General features: G+C 39.6%; 1 protein-coding gene across 2 annotated transcripts in view; it reads right to left on the bottom strand.

The window, feature by feature from the left end:
* The window catches only part of kcnh5b (potassium voltage-gated channel, subfamily H (eag-related), member 5b), a 183642-nt gene that overhangs the window by 126240 nt on the left and 39304 nt on the right, over positions 1-18098 (bottom strand). For both annotated transcript variants that reach the window (XM_026151082.1, XM_026151083.1), the window contains exons 7-8: positions 3896-4053; positions 2499-2770 (exon numbers count right to left, since the gene is read on the bottom strand). In XM_026151082.1, coding sequence (XP_026006867.1) covers positions 2499-2770; positions 3896-4053 — 430 coding nt within the window. The remainder of the gene's footprint in view (positions 1-2498; positions 2771-3895; positions 4054-18098) is intronic.

Genomic DNA, 18098 nt, shown 5'->3' with positions numbered 1-18098 from the left:
AGTCCACTGCAGTGGTGCATAAAAATTGTCATTGCCCAACAGGTTGTGGATGTAACTGTACGGGAGTGACATTGACTCATAATGGCCCTTTACTGGACTGATAACATTTGAAACTAGAGTCCTGGTCCATTCGAACTAGCAGAGCCATGATCCTGTCTGCAGGTTCATATCAACAAATGCTCCATCATATCCTCCCTCCATATCAGACAAACCAAAAAACAAAAACATCTGCCAGTCAAGGCAGATGGCTGCTCCTCCGTAAGCCTGGTTCTGCCAGAGGTTTCTTCCTGTTAAAGGGAGTTTTTCCTTTCCACTGTCACCAAGTGCTTGTTCATACAAGGTTGTGTGATTGTTGGGGTTTCCTTTTTTTTATTATCAGGTCTTAAGGTGACTGTTTTTGTTATTTGTTGTTTCAATAAAACTGAACTGACTTCTACTTTCTAAAGTCTTGTATTCACACATAAAATGCACAGTGTAAGAAGATCCTGACTTATCTTCAGATAAATCCCAGGACCAATTCTTAAGGTTACCACACAACTCAGTTACTTTAAGAAATATAACATGTGGGAACATTGTGCTTCATTCCTTTATGTAGTGTCCACCATGAGCCTGTGAAACCGTAACTAATGAGCTATAGTCAGGCTTTGGCAACTTGGGAAAGGTCAAGGGGACAAATAAGATTCAGAGCAGTGATTCTGTTCAACAAGCTGAAGATGAAGCCGGATGAGATTTCCATGTGAGCATTTTTTTTCTCTGAAATGCAGAATAATGAAATTACTTTTTTTTTTTTTTTTTTAAGGAAAAAAAGGACCGTGCCAGGATTCGCCGTTCACTGTGAAATATTACATCGCTAAGTCATTTGTTCAGATGATTCTTCGGGTTAACCACAGGGAGCACAATTTTCCATTTTTCATCTCTGCCTCACGCTGCCTTCTATTGTTCTTTTTGGTTATCTCCTGCTTTCATCAGCAGTATGGTGCTTCCAAGCAAAAGCCTTTAATATGTTCAGCAGCAATTTTCCTGTTAATATTTTCCATTATTTAAATCAACTGTGATATTCTGTTCAATAATAACCTTAAAGCTTGCTGCATATAAACATCATGTGGGATTTGTGAAGAAGTCAATATTAGATACCAAGAATATCATGGTAATGATTAGCAGGGTATGTTAAACCCTGATATAGCCTGTTAAAAATGTAAAAATAGGATATAGAGTGGGTATTGTACTATATTTGTTTTACATTCTAATATAACTAAAGTATGTCAGTCAAAAATGAACTAAACTGGTCCACACAGCTGAGGAAAATATGCTGCCTTACACACAATATACATGACAATAATTAAACCTTATACGGTGCACATGTCAGGTACACACACACACACACACACACACACACAGGTGAGCAAATTCAAATTCCTTCCAACTACAGTCTCTTGAGAGAACAGCAGTCAAACATACAATGAACCTATTTGCACACAGCTGACCAGAATCTATCAAAATATGGACACTTTACGCGGCCCAAAAGCCTAACATCGACAGACAGTCAGGAATCCTTTTGCAACAAAGGCAGGACTGTAAAATTACTGCTTAATTATAATGTTAAATTGCTCTGCGGCAGCTCATACTAAGCCGAAGCACTCATCTGAGTGCACAGTTATGATACTCCAAATGTGGCTTGGCGTGTCCAGAGTTTAGGTAAAAAGTGTCCTCACAAGGGGCACTGATGTTAAAAGTCTGTGAGCGTATACATCAGGGCGAGGTGTGTGTGTGTCTGCTTTGTGTCATGGTTATGAATAACCATGTTTTTTAATCCAAGAATGATCTGCAAATGAGGCCAACACTGGGACATTTCCATGACAACTCCAACATGCTTTTCTCTTGGGCTCTTTTTTTTAACATTGTTTTTAACAACGCCTTTAGTCACACGTTTGAATGTTTAAAGCGTCTCAACGCATTTTTTTCTAGCATTTGGCCAGGTGTGATGTGATGTTATCCTTTTGTGATGGGGTGTACCCTAAGCACAAATTTTGACCTTATAAATATCATAAGTCGAAAGTTGGTGTAGTTAAAATGTTAAGTATTCATTGTGGTCCATTCATTGTGAATTCTGAGTGTGATTGCACAAATGACTGTGCAACAAGAATTTTCAACCTGATTTAGCTGTCAGTAAATTCATTAGTAATTACCTCTTGGATGTCTTAAGTGTTCAACGATATCTTTAATCATTAAAATTACTAGCGTAGAAATAAAGCATTGGACTGACTAACTAACAACACCTGAACCTTTCAAACACCACGTTATGTCAGCACATATCAAAACTCCATCACGAGCGTTCCTTCAGACAACTTTAATGTCTGCAAAGAATATTACAGCAGCAGAGGACAACTACTGGGTGGAAATGGCCTCCAGTACCATTTCACTGGCCAAAACATCAGCCAATACCCGTTTGCCCCATGAGAATCACCAAAAAGCCCAAACAACACATAGCTTGTACTTACATCCCACCATCATCATGGCCACAGAAAAGATCTTCTCTCCGTCTGTGGTGGGGGCAATGTTTCCAAATCCAATGGTCGTCAAACTGGTCATGGTGAAATACAGGGACGTGATGTACAGAGAATCCTTGCCAGGGCCGCCCTCCCATTCTCCAGAACCGCTGGCATTGTATTGGTAAGGCGATCCAATGCTGATAGCCAGCTGATAAAGCCAACTGTCCATCTTGATGGTGTTGGTGGCTTCATCGATAACTTCGTAGTCTCCGATGCTGTACCTGTTTGGGACAAAATCAGAATTTGAATACATTTAAGTACCTAGTTTAAGTAGTTTAAGTACATTCAGCTAGTCTGACAACTGAACAATTAGATTGAGATTTGAATAAAATATCTTCTTCCCCATTTACTTTCAGCAGCCTTGACTAAATGAGAGATTATATTCTAAGAAAGCTGATTTCAACAAATCTGTAAATGTGCTTAAATATCACCGTCTTCTTTCAAATACATTTATATGTATCAATTTAGTTATCCTGTTGGCCATTTGCTTACTTTATGTAAGACAATGTGGTGCTCTGGTTAAAAAAATGCTGCCCAACCCAAATTTAAAGCATGCGGCAGTTCAACATTACAGGTTTAATGTGCAAATATAGTAGGCTTTAAAGAAAATGACAGACAACATAATGCAGGAAAGAACTGTTTCATTACAGAAGCAATCACAACTATGATTTAGATGAAGGGAAAACTCTTTAAAAAATATGTAAACCGTTTTTATTCCTTTCATTAATTGGGCGCATAAAATCTGACACTTTTCTTATTTGCTTACAGTAGTGAATAAACAACTTCAGTAAATATTCATTACGGTTATTGAAATCGTTAATCCTTTATCATATGACAGACTTTAGGTGTGTTTATGGACTGTTCACTTTAATCTTAATAAAAATAAACTAATGCACCTTTGGAAGTATACATTAGAAGTATTTAACTAAGTAACTTGAGTGACTTACAAGAATACAAGAAATGTACAAAAATGACCATGGACTACATTTCAGTGAGCAATACGTTAGAAAAATATTGTTGTGTTAAATGTTCATGATTATGTGAAATTAAGGAACGATTTGAAGTGGGTTTCTGTGCTTTCATGTGGGAACTGTTCCCCTAATCTTGCTATGGGGCAAATTAAATTAGCATATTACTCAATATCATGTGGAAGAAACTAAACAAAGCAGAACAGCAGTGTATGATTTTTAAAACACAGATAGGGACAAGGAAGCAATGAGCATGCATGAGTAATTAGGTGCAGTGAGGTTAGGTAAATCCCTAGAAGAGCCAGCAGCAGCCTTTAGATGTTACTACAAGGGAAGGTTTCTTCAATGACTTTTGAAATCATTTCAAACACAGTGTACCAGATGCAGGCAAGCCAGTGGGCCACCAGTCCAAACACGCAGACCAGGAGGACCAGAACAGCAGCACCATACTCCAGGTAGTGGTCCAGTTTTCTGGCCACCCGGCCCAGACGCAGCAGGCGGACCACCTTCAGAGAGCTGAACAGGCTACTGATGCCCTGAGCAGCAGTGAAAGGAGGAAGGAAAACGGAAAAAAAGAAATATTAGAAATGTAGGAAGGTATGGGGAAGGAGCGGGACGAGTACGAAAAGAGAGAAATTGGTTATTATAAGTTGCATCTATGTCAAATCTGTCTTAACAGTGTCATCACAATGGGGAAAATGAAACCCTGAAACACGTGTAGAAATGTTGAGACTGATATTTTGTTGCAACAATACTTTTACATGTAATCAAAACAGGCAGAAAATCGGAGCCGCCCACAGCAGCAATTAAAACTTTTGAAAAAGTTTGTTAGAGACCTTTTATGTGCTTACATAAGAGCTGCACAAGGGAAAATGAATTATGGAGTAAAGAAAACTCTAATTACAGTGTGCTTTTGTTGTTTTTAGTTTACCTGCAAGTTAATTGTTTCATTCAAAAAGTGCTTTATGTTCACGACTACAAAAATAACCCTACTATTAAGACTTGAACTACCCAAATTAGGATATGTGCAACAAATAAGACGCATCTTTACAACCACATCAAGTAGTAAAGATACTGAGGTGTTCCTATTCATAACAGCAAGCCCAATTTTCATTACTTTACAATATATATCATTAAGCAGCTACCATGTTTGTATTCATTTTCTTGATAGAGAAACTGGCAGATATGGTCAAGCGATTTGCAGCAAAACAAGAGAGACTATTATGTTCTAAGCCGCACTTCAGCATCCATCAAAATTACAGCTAAATGACATTTTGTCATTTAGAAATAAATTGTTATGCAGCTCAAAGCTCAACGGGGGGAAAACCAGCAAAACTGAGAAAAACACAGAGAAAACATAGTTATTAGCCTCTATAATCCATCATTATCTTTCACAACACAATTAGGAACCTAAACCAGCCAAGAATTTAAATAGAGAATCACATTTAAGATTAATGATTGTAAATGTTTTTCAAAATTTGTCAGTAAAGCAGAATAATAGATGCTGGTAAACGCTTGATAAAACGATACACTGAACTGGTTCTCCGGTGTTTGACCATTTGGATTACTACATGTTACTTTTCATACACAGAAACACTAGGATCTCTATCTTTTTGTGCATCCCAAAGACAAACTATAATATTGAACTAAGGCTGGTTGAAACATATGTTTGGGATGCTTATTTCTCCATAGATTTGTTTTTTATTCTTTTTCTAAAAAGTATTTTTATTACTATTAGTTTAGTAATAAGTTACACTTAGTTACACTGACCCAAGCTTCAATGTAAAAATTATCCCAATGTTTTGTATCCTGTTTACAAGCCCTGAAAATATATTATAGCTCTGAGTATGTCTGTGGATGTTTCTCTGCTCAAAGCTTTTGTAGACTGGTTCGCTTTGACTGATCTACATACGATTTCAGTATTTAGTCATTTTTTTCATTTACTCCCTTTAATTTATTTGTTGACATGAAATGCTGCTTTAGATATCACAGGTACCTGAAATAAAATTACTTATGTTAGCACATAAAGCAATAAAGAACAACAAGCCTATGCACTAACTACACAACAACAACTTGTTGCCATCTTATTTTCTGATTGAATGACATGGGTGTTTTTTGGTGAGGGGTTGTTTTACTCGCAAGCACTTTCAGGTTGTAAGCTCTTGTCTTAGAAAATCTGTTTTTTCACCGTTTCTTCCTGCACTAAATGTGACGACAGTATTCTGAAAAAGGATGGTGCAAAATATTTATCATAGCTCTGGTTTTACTTGGCTGTCAACTGTCCAAATGGAGAGTCGGCGAGGCTACCTTAAATAGGTCATGTGATTTTGACACATTGTCGCAGGCATTGACTCCAGCGGGTTAAATCACATTTTTTGGTGTTTATAAAAAATGCTCGATGATGATGACGATGACAGTATTTTTTTTTTTTTTTATTTTTTTCTCTCCCCCTCATCAGTATGTGGATGAAAATACAGCAAAAATAACCGTGTTCCTAATATGAAGTATATGCAACAATCATTTTAATCTCTTAAACAGATGAAGACATGCAGTGTTGCTCAATATCTGATCCATGAAGACTTCAAGGACCAGAGATGGACTATAGACAGAGTTGAAGATGGACTCCTGGATCTGTTACAGCACTTACAAAGAGAGACTAAACCACTGCAGCCATAACACCAATGTCAAGCTTCAGTTTATGGATATGCATTGTTAGAAAAAACATCTTAAAAAAACAGTAATATTCCGGCAGCTGGGGCGCCAAAATAATACCGTAAAATAACAGAAAATAACTTACTCATAAAAATACGGTTATTTCCAGTAATGACAATACAGTTTGTTGCCCTAATTTTACATGGGATTTTGCCTTTTTCAAGTGCTTTTAAACATTAAATTAGGAACAATTTAATGTGATTAAACAATGAACTTACCTATAAACAAGGTCAATGAATGCGGCAATATGAATAATAATAATACTTAAATGTACAGAAATATACAGTTAACAGTTGGTTTAAATAATAACGGATTGCATTCATATTGCGCTCTTTGAGACCCCTGAAAGCGCTTTACAATTCCCCGTTATAATTCCCCTCTGGCCATCACCAGTAGGTGGTAGGTGAAGTGTCTTGCCCAAGGACACAACGACCGAGAGTGTCCAAGCCGGGGCTCGAACCGGCAACCTTCTGATTACAAGGCGAACTGCCAACTCTTGAGCCACGATCGCCCTCAAAAGCAATAATAATTATTATTATTTGATGTAAAAAAAAAAGTTTGTTTTATATATTTTTCCATAGCATTACATTTGAATTTAACAGTTCAATCTTTCAAATAACGGACAAATATTTGTGAAATTATGATGCATTTGTGAATGCATTTTAACAATCTAAATTTGCATATATACAGACAAATACATTTAAAAAAAACCAGAAAATTATGTTTTATTACATTGCAGTGATTTTACGGTAATTTACATTTGAAATGTGAAATCACAGTCTATTTATGTGAATTTAATGATATTCTAGAAGAACAGTACAAAACTGTAAAATACACAGTAAAATACTTTTATATTAGGATTTTTATTTTTACAGTGTGCTTTTAGGAAACTACTTCTCTTCTCTTCAGAGGACAGAGTGCTGTGGGTGTGCCTTCCCTACATACTGACTTCCCTAGACTCATCCAGTTCATCCAGCTAAAGGATATTTTGGCCCAGAATCTTACAGGTTCCTCAGCTTTGGTTTGATGCAGAGCAGAAAGTGCTCATTTCACAGCACTGAGGAGACTACTGTGAGAATGATGAACACTCCAAACACAGATGCCCATGACAAACCAGAGGACATCAGGTCTACTAGCTGATAGACCAACAGATATTTGTAATTTTTGATTATCAAGACAAACACATACATTAAAATGAAAGAATTATATCGGTTTAACATAAGGTAACTACACTCAACAAAAATATAAACGCAACACCTTTGTTACTGCTCCCATTCCCCATGGGATGGACGTAGAGACCTAAAATTCATTCCAGATACACAATATAACCATCCCTCCCAAACAGTGGTCACAAATCAGTCCAAATGTGTGGTAGTGGGCACATTTGCTATATTGAGATAATCCATCCCACCTCACAGGTGTGCCACATCAGGATGCTGATCTGACATCATGAGTAGTGCACAGGTGTACCTCAGACTGCCCACAACAAAAGGCCACCCTGGAATGTGCAGTTTTGTCTCACAGCAAAATGCCACAGATGCCACAAGCAATGAGGGAGCGTGCAATTGGCATGCTGACAGCAGGAATGTCAACCAGATCTGTCGCCCGTGCATTGAATGTTCATTTCTCAACCATAAGCCGTCTCCACAGGCGTTTCAGAGAATATGGCAGCACATCCAACCGGCCTCACAACCGCAGACCTCGTGTAACCACACCAGCCCAGGACCTCCACATCCAGCAGGTTCACCTCCAAGATCGTCTGAGACCAGCCACCCAGACAGCTGCTGGAACAATTGGTTTGCACAACCAAACAATTTCTGCACAAACTGTCAGAAACCGTCTCAGGGACGCTCAACTGCATGCCCGTCGTCCTCATCGGGGTCTTGACCTGACTCCAGCTCGTCGCCGTAACAGACTTGTGTGGGAAAATGCTCACATTCGATGGCGTCTGGCACATTGGAGAGGTGTGCGCTTCACGGATGGATCATGGTTAACATTGTTCAGGGCAGATGGCAGCTGAGAATGTCCCAGTTCTTGCATGGCCAGCATACTCACCGGACATGTCACCCATTGAGCATGTTCGGGATGTGCTTGACCGGCGTATACGACAGCGTGTACCAGTTCCCACGAATATCCAACAACCTCGCACAGCCATTGAAGTGGAGCGGACCAACATTCCACAGGCCACAATTGACAATCTGATAGACTCCATGCGGCGATGTGTTGCACTGCATGAGGCAAATGGTGGTCACACCAGATACTGACCGGTTCTGGGTCCCCAGACCCCCAATAGCGCAAAAAACTGCACATTCCAGGGTGGCCTTTTGTTGTGGGCAGTCTGAGGTACACCTGTGCACTACTCATGATGTCAGATCAGCATCCTGATGTGGCACACCTGTGAGGTGGGATGGATTATCTCAATATAGCAGATGTGCCCACTACCACACATTTGGACTGATTTGTGACCACTGTTTGGGAGGGATGGTTATATTGTGTATCTGGAATGAATTTTAGGTCTCTACGTCCATCCCATGGGGAATGGGAGCAAAAACAAAAGTGTTGCGTTTATATTTTTGTTGAGTGTAAATACACTCAACATTTTAAAAAAAAGTTTAAATGTGAACAAACATTTTTGTGCTATATTAACATGAGATAACTTGACAAACTTGATAACTTGTTAATTTAACATGTAAAAGTTGTGCAGTTATAAAAAACATAAAGTTGACTAAACATAACTTTACTTCCTGCAACCGATGTACTGTACAGATTTTTTCATGTCAATCCAATCCAATTATTTTTTCAGTGTACTACTACATTATTAGGTCCTGATTATTCAAGACCTTTTATTTGAGGAGAAGGAAATTAAATTAAATTCTCCATTTAACAGGGAGCCAATATAGGAGAAATATTCTCTCTCTTTCTTCTCCCCATCAGCAGTCTCACTGCAGCATTTTGGATCAACTGAAGGCCTTTCAGGGCGTTTTTAGGACAGCCTGATAATAGTGAATTACAGCAGTCCAGTTTAAACATAATAAATTCACAAACTAGTTTTCAGCATCACTCTGAGACAGGATGTTTTTAATTTTAGAGACGCATGAAAGCAGTCATACATATTTCTTTAACATGTGGTAATCACACAGCCGAAAACCACTGTAACAGGCTTTTTAATGTCATTGCTGACATGGCCATAAGAGGTACTGCAGTTTTTTCCAGCTGGCTTCAGCCCCAGAGGTTAAGACTAAAGCACTGATATCACTAGTCTGGGTTCAGTATAAGTGTTAATAATAATGATACTCATAACTGATTCACAGTCTTATTATAGTAAGACGGCATTAGAAAAAAAACTGAGCAGAAAGGCCCGAAGCATCAACAGCACACCATACTTTTAACATCAGCGAATGAGACAAAGTAAATAAATAACACTACGACTCTTTTCAGCCGTGTTATTGTCGGCTTTGCAACACATCACTGCTGAGGCGCCTGAAAGAGAAAGGTCTGTCTAAAAGCAGGAACATGGTTTCAGGGGGTGTACATGCACTAAAATTCACGTGTATACAAAGAAAACAAAACCTGGAGCTCAGTTATTTTTGGTGTCATCCCCACTTAAACTCTAACGAGTCTTTACAGAATTATCACAGTGTGCAGGTGCTTATGCAGCTGAAAACAAAACTGTCTTTGGACGTATCAAATGAAAAATGTGCCGAGAGATCAGCAGTTTTATAGGTTCAATACATACGGTTCCTCAAAAGCTGTAAAATATAAATGAGAGATTAGGCTAGAAATGAAAACAGCTTAAGGCAAATCCTGTCTTAAATTGCATCTCTGTTCGACATTACAAAGCATCAAAAAAAGAAGCACTTGAAGGCGCAACCTTTGCCAGGTAAACACTGCCCACTCTCTGGGCTGTGTTTACCGTTAAGGGTAATAGTATTGTATTGTCTATATATTAATTTTGTTTTATTTATTGTTTTTTAAACGTACTTTAAGAACTTTGTAGCGCAGTAAAAATCAGATAAAGATCAGATGTGAAAAGGCAGTAGAATTTAAGAATAATTTTGAAGGCAAGACATTTCAAGAAAGTTTGACTTTATTGACCTTGAAGAGGTCGGAGGTCCAAAGTATCGTGATATTTAGAATCTTCATATATCATTCTCTGTATGCCTAAATGTCAATACAAACAGTGGCAGTACGAAACATGGTTTTAAATAGCTCTACAGAGCATTATTATCTTGTTGACCTTCAGATCCATATTGTAGGAGAGGTCAGAGGTCAAATGTGACCTGACATTTAAAAACTTTATACAGTAGACACCACACTTGGAAGAATCATAGTTTCTAAGTTAGAAGGTATTTTGTCAATTTTCCACCAATAAATCATTAAGTTGACCTTGACGATCTTGGTGGATGTGATTATTTACATGACTCCACTCTATACGTCTACAAGGTTTTATCAGAATTCATTCAAAACCTTTTGAGCTGTTGTGTTTGCAGCCAGAATTACAGAAACGCACACGGTAGCAAAAACATTAACACCTTGGTGGAAGTAATAAGTCAGTTTATGTAGTATGAACTACTTTCAAACTTGAACGTATAATAATATGAGTCAGTGGAGTGTAAGCTGATATTGCTCCATTACTAAACAGCATATTGCTGATAAGTAACTAGAAGCTGCAAATGCAACAGAAGAGATGGCAACTAGTCCATACGTTGGTCAACATTATGACATCATCCAATGATTTTCATTCAGCTAGTAAGTAAGCTCCCTCTGCTACCACTGTTTGTCTTCTAAATAGATTCCTTCATATTTTCTTTATGTCAAAAATCTACACATACCCAGTGAGCAGAGAACAAGGCTCATAAAAATAAACATAAGTCATTCATTCTTCTTAAAAACAGGAGTAGCAGCCAGGACCCCAGAGGCTTCTGCACGCTCTGCACAAAGTGTTTTAACACAGTTAACAAAGCTGAGTATTCAGAGCAGCAGGGGCCAACACTGTACAGCCCCTAGCTAAATATTTACAACATTAGAAAATAAAAATTCTCAACTTTGAAGCAAAAAGATGGAACAGAAGACGGGGCCAGAGCCAGGAGGGTTATCTAAGGATGTTATGTAATAAAGAGGGAGATTGCTGAGCAGACGAGCTGCAGTTTTCTGTGAGCCTTCACCTCCATCCTGACATCAGCATTCAACCTCAGTTTCCCCGTCTGCAGCTGGAAGCCAGCTCACTTGACTCCCTCGCTTTGCTCTTTAGCTTTACAGTAAAACATTATTTCACTCTGACTGAAAGCCTGACAGCATCACTAGACTGATATTCATATTCATGTATGTTTTCTAGGAGATTTTTTTTTCCCCTCCAATTCAGTACAACAGTTATCGGAAACCATCTGAAAAAGTCTTTAAAAACAAATTGACAAATGCACCTTGGGTACAAATGAGATAGACTTGCTTACTAATTCTTTCCAGTAACGTTATTAGATTAACAGCTTTCAATTAGCCTGACAGGAAGTAATCTGGCATTTAATCATTGAGGGGAAAGGAAGTGACCAGGGAGCTAAAAGTGCAGTGAAACTGACTCAACTAAATAGGTCCAAAAAATGCTGTTTGTTGCTTGTATGATCCAGGTAGTAGATGCATATGGTAGCTACAGTGGAAGAAACTAACTGAGAATATGTGAGTAAGAGAGAAAGTAGAACTACTTTTATATGTTACGTGCTTTATAAATAAGGATACCTGAGAGAACGAGGCATGTGAGCTGAATTTAATGTGTTGCAAATCTCCCTTTATATGTATACAAGGAAAAACTGTTTAAGTAAATTGTATCGTTTGGGTTAAAACAGTGTGCTATGCAAATAGTGACATATGGGATGTATCGGGGGAAAAATAGTATTTATCAGCATTTGATTCTATCCATTGTTTTTCTTAACTACTTGTCTAGTCAAAGGTTAGGGAGGTGCAGGAGTCCATCTCATTACTATGGCAACAGGACCTAATTCATACAACAAAACGAAATCAAAATTTCAGATTTTACTAAAGATTACACATCCTATCACGTATCGTACAGCATATGGGGATCTTCCTACAAGTTCACTACAGCGTGTTCAGCTCTGAGACTGAGCTGCATCTTTAGTTGGAACCTCCTCTCCCATCAAAGCCGAAGTGTGAGCTGCTTCACACCCTAGCACCAGTTTTAGATCCAGCTCTTGTCGCAACAGTCCTGGTGCCAGAAATTACAATACCTCAGGCTCTCACACACGCTTCCAAAATACTAAAAGCACTGGCTGCACCACACATAAGGATGAATCTGTGTCTGTGCTCATCTTCAAGGCATTGATAGAGAAACATTTTATGTCACTACTATTGCTGTTGAAGACTCATTTTAATATTGAGTTCTTTGTTAACTTGGCCTGGTCTTCACTGGACCAAGAAGGTCAAAGCTGCAACTTCAACTTAACTCCTGCTGCAGGTTTTGAGTCACTCTCTCACGCCACAATCCCAGGCAGCCCTCTGCAGCCCTCCCCACCTCTCCTCTCTGCAGGCGCAGCTTCAAAGGCCTCCCCAAGGACTCGGACAGCTCCCAGCTCATATGTAAATGCCTCTAAATTAAGCAGCCACAGGACAGAGCAGCGCAGATGAAAAGAGCATGAGTCAAGAGCAAGCAACGCATGTAAAATCATGGCTCATAAGCACCTGTTTATCAAAAGAAAGCATGGCGAAGAGAGACGGAGTACAGGCAGAAATTGTGTGTCCATCGGGAAGCTCTTTTTCACAGTGCAGGCTTTTTCTTTTATTATTTCCACAGCTCAGGACACATTGTTGAGTATTCCTCACAGCGCTGGGAGCTTAGTGTGTTGTCAGGGTTTAATGCGACAAGCATTAAAACTCAAAATTGTTGTAAAATCTCATGATTCGACTGTGTTTTCAATTGTCCCTTCATGCAAAACAGGAACCAAAACGCAAAATCCTCTCCAAGCAGCCAAAAAAGAATGAAAAAATTATTTTTATATGGGTTTTGATCCCATATAATGTTTGATTTAACATTAAAACATGAGAGAAAATGTGAAAGTAAATATCTTTCCCATATCCTAGTACCCCAAAATAGCTCCAATAACAACATATACAATTCATCCATCCATCCATTCACTTCCGCTTATCCTTTTCAGGGTCGCGGGGGGCGCTGGAGCCTATCCCAGCTGTCATAGGGCGAGAGGCGGGTACACCCTGGACAGGTTGCCAGTCTAACACACAGGGACAAACAACCATTCGCACTCACATTCATTTGCACATTCACACCTAGTGACAATTTGGGTTATCCAATTAACCTATCCCCACAAGCTGCATGTCTTTGGACGGTGGGAGGAAGCCGGAGTACCCGGAGAGAACCCACGCAAACACGGGAAGAACATGCAAACTCCACACAGAAAGACCCCAGCCTGATGTTGGAATTGAACTCAGGACCTTCTTGCTGTGCGGCAACAGTGCTAACCACCGTGCCTATACAATTCATATCTTCAGATATAGAAAGTGAGGAGACACAACACCAAAACAAATTAGCAAAAAATTAGAACAAATAATTAGAGGGCATCTTCATCACCAGTTTTGTTTTGCATCTGTTTCAAAATGGCTCAGTGTTGTACATCATTTTGGTCAGAAACTATGTCAGAGGTTAACCCTGCTAACCAGGCATGCTATAGCTAGTAAAATGTGATTTCTGTTCATTTTATATAATGCATTAACTTGCACTACAAATTTTCCCACAGCTAGTACCTGTTACATTTCTGCTCATACAGTAGGGGTCAATCTAAAACACAGTCACCAACAGATAATGCAGAGAGTGCAACACATCAACAGTTTTCTTTCGTCAAACCAGTGGTGACAACAGGAAAAGACTGAGGTGAGCTATTTAACAGTTAACTGAGGGCCACCATAACTCACATACACATACTTTCTTTTGGCTATTCCACTGAGGTTGAGAGAAGATGGCCGGTCGGTGTTGAACAGAATGAGTCAGCGAGCCGCTGATGGAATTTTATGCTTTCCAAAATAAATGAGAAGCAAATCATTTTTCACATATTTTTTTCACTGCTGTGCCAAAATGTATTAAACCTATAAATGGAGAAATGCAGTTTTTGAACCATCTGTACTTTTCCTGCCATCGCATATCTAAAGGTCTGCTCTCTCCGTTCCGTGCTGAATTCACACAATGCAAAACAGAAAGAACGGGACGGGCTCTGATCATGCACTATTAATGCGATCCAAATCTTTAATGAGTTCTTCATGTGCTCATGACCTAACTTTACACAAACTGTCAAAAAAAACTGTTGTTGTAGTTTTTATTGCAGTCTTGCTGACAGACAACTGATCAAATAAACACTTTCAACCTTAAATAAGAAACAGGTTATGAAATCTCTGGAGAATCCCTCCATTTTTCCAATTCCTAACACAATTACAGGCCTGATAAGGAGTTTTTATGTAATGTTATCAGTGTTAAAGTCATGTTTTCTTCAAAGCTTCGCAGCCATTTTGACACAGACTTGTTTACACTTGTGTAGTTTATATTGCCAAGTGGGTGATAGCTTACAGCTATCATTAATTTTCACATCTCTCACACTTGTGATGACAACTGAGAGGATGACTGAATGGCTTTTCCACAACTCAGAGTATGATATACTGTAATACACTGTATTAAATATTAACATAAGATAGTTTAGACAGAACAATGTTATAACCTCACCATTCAATCGTTATCTAGAGCAAAGCTTGGGCTGTACACTGTGCAGCAAGTGTGCTCAGGATCGAATCAAAATAGATATGTTTTTTTTCTTATACTACTGTCTGGTTTTCAAGAATGGCAAATGAAAACAATGCTATGATATCCAAGTGAAGTTGAACTTTGACCTGTTGATTATCTATGTTAACTTGTGATTATAATCTGCGAACTAAAATGTGTAAAACTAAATTTACAATTAACGTATGAACTACTGAATTATGGATAAAAAATGACATTTGAACTTTAAACAGCAAAATTTGAATTAATTTAATAGAATCCAGTTCAACTGTATCTATAAAGCACAAATATCATCAGCTCTAGAGGTGACAACAGTGGCATAAAGTGATATAAAGTGCCTTGACAGCTCCCTAAAGGCATCTCATATTGAAACCCAACCATCAGACAACCCGCTATAAGCAAGCACTTGGCAACAGCAGGAAGGAAAACCTCCTAATTAACAGGAAGAAACTCTGGCAGGACCAGGCTCAGGGAGAAGCGACCATCTGCCACGACTGGTTGGGGATGAGGGAAGGGAGACAGGACAACGGAGATTAATAATAAGCCAGAAATTAAATGCAAAGTGGTGCATTTAATCTTTGTGGCATCTGCATTTGATGCAGAACACCTGATTGTTCTGTAAATAGTTTGAAATCGTTATAATTTTTAGGTAAATAGCTGCAAATAACTTTGTTGTTTGCAAAACTTGTGCACAAGTTTTTAAAATTTACAATTTATATTTGCATTTCAAGTTATGAAAATGATCCATTAAACATTGTTGTGGTTGTTACAGTAAAAAAAAGAACTTTTTTCTACACTGATTTTATGTTTTTGTCTGATTTTAGATCAATTGTGTTAACACGGTATGTCAAAATGAAAAAGTAACAGTAAATTCAGACATGTGAGGCCAAACGAGCCAAGGTGAAATGTAGAGGTAAAATCAAAAGTAAAACAGGCAGTTATATCCTGGACCCCAGAGGGTTAAACATTCTTTTAAAGTAACGCTTTCCTAGTAATTAGTTACTTTTATAATATTGTAACTCAGTTACTAACTCGATTACTTTTTTTGAAGAAGTAGCTGGTAACTATAACTAATTACTTTTTCAAAGTAACTTGCCCAACACTGCTCATACATAGAATCTCCCACATCTAAACACTGATCTTTGATCACTTCTCTACTACTCCATACAGTTCTTTCAATAATAACTCATTTGCTGCAAGCGCATTCATTTCCCACTTTCTGTTATCTTCCTTCAGCCTTACAGTCTCTGTGTTCACACGCAGTTTTAATATCCCCACCCCTAGCTGCATGGCACACAGCTTCCTCCCGGCCCTGTCAGCTTGGCCAGCCATGGCTGTGGCAACATGCACGGCACGCAGAAAGGTCAGGGTGGATTAGACCTTTTTGAGCAGCCGCAGCGCCTGCAGATGCACACTGTGAACTCCCGATGGCCTTCCGGGCTCCTCTGTGACAGCAGGTGGCTTCGGGCCCGTGGGGGGTTCCTCCGTGCCTGACTCCCACACTTGGGTATCAAAGACCCACTTCAGCACACACGCACAAATCCTCATCCAACACCAACCCTGCTGCAACCTGAGGGAGAGTCAGCACCACTCCTTATGCGAGCGTTACATCATTTTTTCTGCTGCTGTGATTTTACAGTAATAGCCCGACTACTTCACTTGCTCTGTTCATGTTATTGCTGACCTCCATGCATCTTGTGTATGTGTGGGTGTTGCTATTTTTGAGCTATCTATAACCTCTATCTCCAAAATGCCAACTAGAACGAACAGAAGAGGAGAGTGGAAAGTTTTGTACAACTTCAGGGTTTTGCTCTTGTCCTTTCTAACACACTCACTATCCTGTGAAAAAAACATTTCACTCAAAGACTTAACTGCAGAGATCTTTGGAAGTGGCACCACTAACCACTGGATTCGAAAAGGATAAACACCACCAGCTGTCAGATCACGAACTGAAAAACAAACTATGAAAAAGCCATTTAACCACTTGTCTTGGGGTATCCTGTGGAGGATTCTTCAGAATCACAGGCCACTCAGTCACTGTACAACCAAAGCAAGAGCTTGGCGCATATTGCCATCAGTACTCTGGGGGGTTGTCATGGATTCTGTTCATTTTAGTTGTATTACTGTATATATAACTAAAATGTTACCTCCACGTCCACCGACTCACTCACCTACTCAGCCAGAGACGGAGGTCGAGGAGCCAGAGGGACCTGCTGTGCAGACAGAGGGCATGGACAGAGGGCCGGAGAGTCCTGCTCAAATGGAGCTAGAGGTCAGTGTGAGTGAGGGACCTGCACAGCCAAAGCCATGTCGGCTGGTCCAACAGCGTCCACGCCAGAGGCCAGCGCGCCGTGAGGTCCGCCGGTTGCTACGCAGGTGGCCCCCGGACCTAACTCGTCACCACCGCCACTGGATACGCGGGCAGCCCCCTGAACTAAGACATCCCTGCATGCCTCAGCCGGGCGATGAGGTTATGTGGTCTGTGGTGCAGCTGCGAGGGAGACGGACGCACCTGAGCTGCATCCACAATCACACCACGCCGGCATAAATCAACTGAACTAGGTCCCGTCACTGTTATTGTTGGTGTGTGCTCAGCTGTGAGCTGAAAAACTGAAGCCGTCTCTGTGAAACAGCAGCCGTAAATAAAAGTTTATGTTGAAAAGCATGAAAATGCCTGTGGGTCTGTCGTGGATCTTTCACAATTACATATTAGATCATTTGGACAGGATGATAGAGAGTCTGTACTTTGTTGACTTCCAGATTTCATCTTTGCTTTTTGCAGATGATGTTGTTCTCTTGGCTTGGTTGTGAACTCCAGCTCGCACTGATGTGTAAAACAGCAGGAATGACAATCAGTACTTCCCAGTTCAAGATCATGGTTCTCAATGAGGGAGTGCTCCGGGATTAGACCTCTGGGACTAGTTACTATACCAGGTGGACAAAATTAAGTATCTTCTTGTTCAAGAGTGAAGGGAGAGTGATAGTTACCAATCTGTTGTGGTAAAGAAAGAGCTGAGCATAAAAGCGATGTTGTCGATTTACAAGTGAATCTACGTTCCTAACCTCAACTTTGGTCATGAACTC

Source organism: Astatotilapia calliptera, chromosome 19, assembly GCF_900246225.1.
Source record: "Astatotilapia calliptera chromosome 19, fAstCal1.2, whole genome shotgun sequence".
Taxonomy (NCBI): domain Eukaryota; kingdom Metazoa; phylum Chordata; class Actinopteri; order Cichliformes; family Cichlidae; genus Astatotilapia; species Astatotilapia calliptera.
Note: the sequence above shows the minus strand (reverse complement) of the source record. Positions and strands in the feature narration are given on the sequence as shown.